This window comes from Grus americana, chromosome 24 (assembly GCF_028858705.1).
Source record: "Grus americana isolate bGruAme1 chromosome 24, bGruAme1.mat, whole genome shotgun sequence".
NCBI classification, from domain to species: domain Eukaryota; kingdom Metazoa; phylum Chordata; class Aves; order Gruiformes; family Gruidae; genus Grus; species Grus americana.
This window is the reverse complement of record NC_072875.1, coordinates 3,652,925-3,661,608: the sequence shown is the minus strand read 5'-3', so window position 1 is coordinate 3,661,608 and position 8,684 is coordinate 3,652,925. Positions and strand designations below refer to the sequence as shown.

General features: G+C 56.4%; 1 protein-coding gene across 12 annotated transcripts in view; it reads right to left on the bottom strand.

The window, feature by feature from the left end:
- Positions 1 to 662: 662 nt before the first annotated feature.
- Positions 663 to 8,684, bottom strand: part of C2CD2L (C2CD2 like) — a 31,926-nt gene continuing 23,904 nt past the window's right edge. For 7 of the 12 annotated variants that reach the window (XM_054802933.1, XM_054802934.1, XM_054802942.1 and 4 more), the window contains one exon: positions 663 to 1,692. In XM_054802933.1, the coding sequence (XP_054658908.1) occupies positions 1,493 to 1,692 (200 nt within the window). In that variant the 3' untranslated portion in view covers positions 663 to 1,492. Of the gene's footprint in view, positions 1,693 to 3,567; positions 4,005 to 5,616; positions 6,015 to 8,684 lie in introns of those variants that run through there. The other 5 variants (XM_054802936.1, XM_054802943.1, XR_008574038.1 and 2 more) reach the window with 4 other exon arrangements.

Sequence of the window (8,684 nt, the reverse complement as noted above, 5' to 3'; positions counted from 1 at the left end):
AAAGACCAAAGAGGTAGAAAGAAAATATAAAAAGCAAGGGTGCTGAGGAAAGGCTATAAATAATGACAGTGACCTGGACAAAAGCAAACACAAAAAGAAAATTTAAAAGTGCCATGTTAAAGGCGAAAGGGGAAAGAATTTAAAAATAACGACAGGCCTGTCAATAAAAGTGGTCGCAGAAAGAAAATTTAAAAAGCAAAGAGGTACAGGACATATGGGGAAAAAAATTAAAATAGGGACACCAAAGTAGATAAAAGCAGACGTAGAAACAAAATCTTGAGAGCTGAGGGATTAAGAGATGGAAAAAATACAGACAAGAAACCAGAAAGGACACATAGAAAGATGACGTTTAAAAAGGCAGCAAAAGGAAGGGCGAGAAATAATTCCAAACTAAAGACATTGAAGGGGATAAAAGTAGACACGGAACATTGTGAAAGCGACAAGGACTAGGAAAAGTACTCCTCTGAGTAGAGCGGAGATGTCCCAGAGGGGCTCAGAGACCGAAAGAGAGGTCATCTGACACGGGGCAGAAGGCCCGAGGTTTTTCGGGTGCTTTTTTGGGGTCCTCAGGTGGTCGCAGTGCCATCCGCATTTCCCCAGGGACGTCCTCGCATCATCCCCTCCTCGTGCTGCGCATTTCAAAGCAGACCCCGACACATGAATTTTGTCAGAGCCGTCGCCGTTTATTGAGAACATAGGTTCGGGAAGAAGCGCTGAGGCCGAACCCTGCCCGATCTTTAGTTTTACGTGCTTTGATACAAACAAACCGTACGTTGCCCAGCTAAGGGAAATCCATTGCTATCGGACTGCTATCGTCAACACAAAGCCTACGCTGGCGTACGTGCATACGTACGAATACGAAAAGACGTAACAGGCAGTATCTCCATGATATTTTCAAACCAGACAGCCAATCGCGACGAGTATTGTGAAAAGTACCGTTACAAACAGGAAAAAGACTGACGATCCCAGTAAGATGTCAACGTAGGTATAACTTTCCCAGTTATACCGTTTGCTAGAGTAATTATCATAGAATCACAGAAGAGTTTGAGCTGGAAGGGACCTTAAAGATCATCCAGTTCCAACCTCCCTGCCACAGGCAGGGACACCCTCCGCTAGACTGGGTCGCCCAAAGCCCGGCCCAACCTTGCCTTGCGAGCTCCCGGGGAGGGGGCCTCTGCAGCTGCTCCGGGCGACCCGTCCGGTGCCTCGCTGCCCTCACGGTCAAGAATTTCTTCCTATCGTCTAATCTACATCTACCATCTTTCAGTTTAAAACCCTAAGGCACGCCCTGTCGCTGCGTGCCCTTGTCACGAGTCCCTCCCTGACTTTCGGTCTAATTCACCGGTCTACATCCTTTTCAAAGTCAATTTGAGAGACGCACGCTCTACTGTTATTTCCCGATCTGTATTTGACCACAGGGAAAACACTCTGCTTCGTGCCGTTCTCTGCTTCTGGCTCGGGGCTAGTTCCTCTCACGACGACGTTACTTCTTTTATGGCATGCCGCACGTATCCAGGCTTCCGTCCCTTTCGAGTTCACTGCTGTCTGCATTGCTGACAGTACTTGGAACGGACTCTTCTGTCGAAGTGCAAGAGCGTTCTTCCTCTGGCCTTGTCTGACGTTTACCCGGCCTCTGGCTTCCAAAGAGCGATGTTGCTCCAGATTTGGATGGCCCGAGAAGGCTTCTTTCACCTGCGAATGAGATTCCGTAAATTAACTTTGGTTAACGTTTGACAACAGGTTACCGTAACGCTATGAGCGACACTCGGATCTGCTGCCAACCAGGGAGCTGATATGAATCTCCTTAAGTCGGCCAGTAATTACTTCACGGGGACTAAAGTTATGGCTGCTGAGGTCCCCCTCCATACCCTCCCACGCCAAACTGGGAATGCCGCACAGCTCCCGGAGAGCGACGGGGCTGGGGGTGAGCAGCACATGGCAGCAAAGAACGGACGCGCGAAGGTATCGTCACGGGGCGAGACAACGCTGGCGCGTGACATACGGAGCACCGTGCAGTGGCTTGAAAAAAAAGGCAGAGAACTACGCGTCCCGGCGCGCACAAGAAACCGGCGCGGCTGTGCGCAAGGGCTGTGGCCAAAGACTGCAACTCCTGGCATGCCCTGCACACCCACGTGGCCAAGCGGCAGCCCAAGACTACAGCTCCCGGCAGGCCGCAGCGTTCTCCGAGTTCCAACTACACGGGGACACCGTTTTCCCCGTCCACTGCACCAGGAAGCCCCACGCAGCCTGGTCCCCGACACGGCCCCGGGGATCCCCTGCGATCCACTCTGGTTCAGGCACGACGCGTTGCTTGTGGTCCCGTACTCCCCTGTGTGCCCCACCCCCCGGCTCTCCCCGGGACCCGTTCTTCATGCACCCCCCCCGGACCGGACCCAGAGCCCTGCCCGCTCCTCGGCGCGCCCCTAACTCCCCCCTCCGTTTGCGTCGCAGTGCCTGGCCCCGCTCGCCTTCTCCACAAGCACGACTGCAGTCCCGGCAGGCTCCTCCGTTGTTCCAGACCATCCCCTCTGTGGCCGCATCGGTCGGCTCAACTGCTGCCCGCAGCGGACCGAGAGCCCGCAGCCCCTTTATGCAGAGAGGCCGACCCTGCCCCCAGCCTCGCTGGCCGAACCTGGGGCTAAGCCAGCCCCGACCCGCAGCTGCAGCCCGTCCCAAACACTGGGCCGTCACCCCACCCACCCCCACGGCACATAAACTCCTTCCCTGGACTCTGTGACAGCCTCTTACCAAGCACAAAGGGACAGCAAGCATAGCGACGAGCGCAAAAAGGGACCGGAAGCGGGACCGAGCGGCAGAGAGGAGAGAAAAAGGAAGAGGGGGCGAGGGGAAAGAATGAGGAGAAGGGCTGAGAGGAAAAGAGAGGGATGTGGAGTGGGACGCTGGGATGGAAAAAGAGGCACACGGAACAAGACAGAGCTGGAGAAAGAAAGAAAAAAAAATACCCTATGGGAGGCAGGATAGACGGATATGGAGAGAAAGAGAGGGACAGGCAGAAGAACAGAGGAATAGCCAAAAAGAAGGACAGAAGGAATACAATAAAAGCTACAGGACAGGCAGCCAGAAAATTAAATACAGAAAAAGAGAGGGACAGCGAGTAGGACAAGGGGGAGAAATAGCAGCAGGGGGAGCGACACGAGAATTGGGCGGGGGGGAGGACAGGGGCAGGGAACAGCACAGTGGAACGGAGACAGAAAAAGAGGGACAGGGAGCAGGACAGAGACAGAGCATGAAAAAAACCAGGGACAGAGAGAAAGACAGGGAGGCAGAGAAACAAAACGAGCCACAGGGACCGGGATCGAGGGACAAAGAGAGGGATGGGGAGCTGGATGCGAGAACGCAGAAAGAAGAACAGGAGTACGGGTAAGTGGAAAAAACAACATAGAGGGAAAGAGAGAGGGTGAGTGAGCCAGGTGGACAGGCAAAAAAAGAGAACCACGGAGGAACAAAGGATAACGTAACAGAGAGACAGAGGCAGGGAAAGGCAGAGATGGGCTGGGATCTGGGAGGGGTGGGGAACGCAGAGGGGGTGGGGAGAAGGGGGACACACACCGGAAGGCCCGGGACTCGCCGCAGCTCCCGCTCTTGGCGCCGTCTGGAGAAACGTACGGTTCGGATGCTTCTCTCTCCCTCTCGCTCGTTCTCCGCCTTCCTCCTCTGTAGCCCCAGTTTTGTGACGGTCATCCGTTTAAGAGAATACCGCTAGCATCCTAGGGCTCTTTAAATGCAAGGGTTCATAGATACGTAGCGTCTCGCACGCAATACACGGACGTGCTGTACCTTTAGACAGGTAAACGTTCCCTGCGTCATAGGTCAGTGACGTAGTCTGCCGAGGACCGCTAATTGGGATCGTTCCTCGGTCAAAGAGACGGGGTTTCTCTCTTCTGCGGATGGAGGCAGCTTCCAGCCAGATCCGCTTCTCGCTTTCGTTCTTCAGCCGGTTCCACCTTTTTCCGCTCTCTCCTACTCCAGCCTCGGCCGCCAGTCTATGAAGACAGCGAGCGTTAGACCTTTCCCTTTTCGCGCACCCCGCCACAGTAACGAGGCGAGCCGGGGACGACGCGAACCAGCCCAAGCCGGGTGCGGTCAGCGACCCCCCCCCTCCCCCCCGAGGAGAAACAAGTGACTCAGTCCCGAGGGCCGCCCCAGGAGACAAAGAAAGAGCCTCTGTTACCGACAGCTGTCTTTGTTCACCTCAGGCTGGAACCGTCCCGCGCGGCCGCCGCCCTTCTCCGGGGCACCCGGGGCGGCGACGGGACTCTCGCACCCGAACGGGGTACGGGCGAGGCCCCGGCCCGCTCCCAACAGCTCCCGAGCGCCGCGGTGCCAGGCCCCGCCGCCCCGCTTGCCCCTAGGAAACTCTTCCGAGCCTACGACCGCCGAAGGGGCCCCCGCTCGCCTCACCGGCGGTACCGGATCCTCACCCGCCGCCGCTCCCGCTCACCGCGCGTGCGCCGAGGGCGGGCGGGAGGGGCCAGAGCCCCCGGCGCGGACGTGCGCGTGCGCAACCGCAGCACCTTCCCTCCGTCAACGGGAGGCAGCGATGAGCTCGGCGGCGCTACTGCGCACGCGCCGCCTGCGCCACGCTCCAACGCTTGGTTTTCGTCCGACGGTGACAGCAGCGAGCGCGCTGTGGCTGACGCGGGGAGCGGGACCACGCTTTGGTGACGCGGCGGCAGCTCGAGCGGACGCGCGCGGGAGGCTTTGCTCAGGGGCTGCGTTTCGCTGAACGGGCGGCACGTGAACCCCGCAAAAAACGTGCAGAGCGATAGCAGGCAACTACACCTCCCGCGAGCCCCAAAAACGCGCGTTGGCGCCTGGAAGGCCAGCGCCGGAGGACTGCTGCTCCCGGCTGGCTCCGCTCTCCGAGTCCTGGCCCCGTGGGGCCGCCCGTCTCCTCCAGTCCGGCTCCCCCGTTCCCGTGCCCCCACCAGCAGCAGGGCCAGGGTTTTCCCTTTAGCCGGTTCTCCCTCTCGCGCGCAGCCTCGCCCGGTCCCTTCAGAACCCGCCGACCGCGGCGGTCGGACGGCGTCCCACGCTACAGGAACTGGTGGGCGAGATGAGCCTTCCCCTCCCCTCGGGCAGCGAGGCCGGCGACTCGGCCCGACACCACCTCCTTGCCCGTGGGACCCACCCTTCCTGGAGCAGAAACACATGGTGGCCACCACCTCTCCATCCTACCTTGACTTTGCAGCCGGAAGCGTAGGCCCCACAACAAAGCGAGGACGAGAAAACGAGGGAAAGCAGGGCAGGCTAACAGAGAAGAAAACGCCGAAGCTCTCCCCGCTCCGCCAAGGCACCCTGAGAAGCCGTGACCGAGCCTCCCAGGGTACCGCCATGCATCCAGGCTCAGCCAAAAGTTTCGACTCCGCTCGCCTGCCGGGGCCGACGTCACCGTCTCGGGAATCCCTCACCTCGTAGAAGCACCGCAAAGGCCGTGGCCCTTGCCGCAGTCTCGCAGACCGTAAACCCATGCATATCTGCGTTTGGCAAAAAAAGGCTGTTTGGAGATGGCGGTCTTACAAAAGAGGTCTGCAAAACAACTACCTCCCTCGACTTCTAGAAAGCCCGAGCGCAAAGTCAGACTCGGGGTCGGGATTCGATTTCCATGTGGTTTAATAAGTTAACGGGTGCAGCCATTACACAGCAATGGAATTCTTCTTCAACATTTACAAAGGTGCGAGAACTTCGTTCGCTTAGTCCGAATTAAGTCACTTTATTCCCATCTCTCAAATAGCTACGCGGTTCCTTTTTCGTTCCTCTAAACCATAAGCCACCCAGAGAGAAGGCATCAAAGTACAAAAGAGCACGCGCAAGGAGGGGCGTTAATTCAAATTCAGCACGGGCGTTTGGTCCGGTACCCGTATGAGCAAGGAAGGGTGGTGTGGAGCAGTCGTGCCTGTAGAAGGAGCTGCGATATCACAAGTACACAAAGACCTTTTCCAGAAGTTTGACTGCCACCGGGACTGTTACTGTACCGTGACGCTTGCTGTCACCTAGGGGAAGGGAGACGGGGAGGAAGGGGAGAAAAATGCAAAAGACCCCAAAACACGCAAACGCTAGCTACCTGACATTTACGTGTCTCGCTAGCTAACCAGAAATGACTTCTCTGTCGGTTTAGCAAACAACGAAACAAGAGAAGCCATCGCGGGAAGGAAAGCAGCATCGCTAAAGACAAAAAGTGGAACAAAAACACACATACGCGTACGCTCGGCCACGCGCCCGGTTCCGCTCTAGAAATGGCGCGTGCCCACGGCCCTCTTGTATCGGTTCAAAGAACTTTTCATTGCGCTCCCCTCCGCCGAACCCTTTGCTGACTCGCTCTCCACCCAAGCAGCCTCCCCTCGCTCTGCCCCGCTTTGGCCGGTCTACCTAAAAACCCATCCTCAATTACATAAGCAGCACGAGGGCACTCACTGGGGCAGAAGTCGGACTCGCTGGCTCGTGTTCACCCCACACAGGTCCGCGTAAGAAATATTTTGCGGATGCCACAGAAGCCGGTAAGGCTGCTCTCCCGACGCGCCGATCGGCCCCGTCATCCTCAGTCGCTCAGCGGCACGACCGGTACGGGCGTTTGCAGAGGGCGCTCCAATTAGGAGCGCGTGCACGCACGCGATCCCCGCGCCCTCAAATATGCAGCCTTTGAGCACCCTCGCCGCGTTATCGGGCCTCGGTCAGAGCGACACCACGCTAAAGCCTAAGGCACCGAGGTTGTGCGGTTCCCTCCGTTTCTTCCCGTGCCCGTTTTCTCTCACCTCGAGAGGATAACCCTTCATGGGCTGATGCCGAGGGGAGGTTCTTAAAAAGCCATCCCGAAACATAGGGAGAGGACGCATCCAGACAGAAACATACTCGCGAGCATACTTACGGCTAGAGAAAGCTATTTTTGTGGAATCGCAGAATGTTTTGGGTTGGAAGGGACCGACTTCACTTCTTCAGAGAAGTAAAAATACACAGCATAAGTAAGTTACTAGCTACTCTGTGCAGCCAAAATAGAAAAGAAAACGAACAACTGAACAAACAAAAATCCCAAACCAGACAAACCCCAAAAGTATACTTTGGCTTCATTTGCGAGTCACCGTTTCCACTTGCGTAGCCGGCAGCGAAAGGCGGCGTTTGGAACGCCAGCCCTTGCGAGCAGGTTGAACTCCTTCGGAAGGCTCCGTGCATTCGAGCCCGCCGCCCTGCCGTTCCCCTTCCCCCGCGTATTCGGTCAAGGAGCAATTTCACGAGGTGCACGTATCGAGCCTACCCTGAGGCAGCAACCTGGCGACCACGGATCACTCGAGTCTAAAAAGTCAGATGGCGGCCCGTGCCGCGCACTGGGGTTGCTCTGTGCTTCCGGGCACTGCAAAACACCACAGACCCTGCAACGGCACCGAGGTGAGGGCGTGGGTATCCGAAAGAAGTTTAACAGGGAAAAGCAGATAATGCTTCTTCTGTCCTTGAGCCAGAAGCACAAGCAGGGATTAAATGCAAAAGAGATTTCTTTTAAGCAGCAGTTCTACAGGGGGGAAACTCCCTAGGACTCTGTCTTTATGGTTTCTGGAGACCCAAGACCGACATGACCTTCCCTTTCCTTCTGAGGAGATTAGGATAGAGGAATAGTTTCTCAGGCCAACAATCGCACCTCCCCCACGAGGCAGAGTCGTTACCGTTCTCGGCTTCAGGAAGCCGTGAGAGTCGCCCGCGCAGCCCAGACTAACGGAACCAGCCGCCTACTACTCGGGGGATGCACGAAAGGAAGCCACGTACAAGTACAAAGAGAAAGTACCCACGCTTTAATTGGGAGCCTATTGGAACTAAGAAACCTCCGGTGCGTGCAGCTGAGCCGTCCCCCCTTGGCCCTCGGTCCCTCAAACGGCAGTTTACCCGAACACCCTGAAAAACATTCTGCGCTTCCTGAGAACATTTAGAAGGTAAAAGGTCACGACATCGGTCCTACGCCGCACAGCTTTGAGAAGCGACGAAACGGCAGAAACAACATCTCTGCTGGGAAAGATGAGCCGGTGCGGGAATTAACGTTTGGGGACGTGCTCCGTCAGTGCTTGACGACGTCCCTTTCCTTTGCGAGCTAACTAGATACAAACTTTTGTAGCAATTTACCGCCCGCGATAAAAAGCTCTGCCAAAAATTCAAGGGAAAAATTCAAGGAAAAATTCAGGAATGCCCACGGGCGTACGGCAGGAAATGCCCGTTTAACACGGCTAGAAAGGGATCCTTGGTCCCTGAGGCCAATGAGGAACTCAAGCTTCGGTTTTACTCCTAGCCTTCCTATTGCCTCCTTCCTCCCAGCCAGACAAAAACATTCCAGTCGAAATCCAGGTACGCGTTTGTCGGACGCAAACCTCGCTCGCCTTTTCCGCCTCCGGTCTATGGCGACCGGGATGACACTCACTAGCCCTCGCGGCCCTCTTCGCGCACCCTAGCCCAGATTCATGCTCCGGAAGCACGGGTAGGAGCCTCGGACGTTCGCCTCCAGCTGCCCTGCACCAAGACAGTTCGAGCTACACTTGTGGTTTAAAGAAAAGAATGTGGGACTATTAAACGAGACTCACGGAAGGTCCTGCGGTGAACCTGCAACCAAACGGCTGCCAGCTCTTCTGAAAGCGTCCTTCTGTTCAAACCGGAATTTCTAACGCAAGGTTTCACAGACGTCCCGCTAG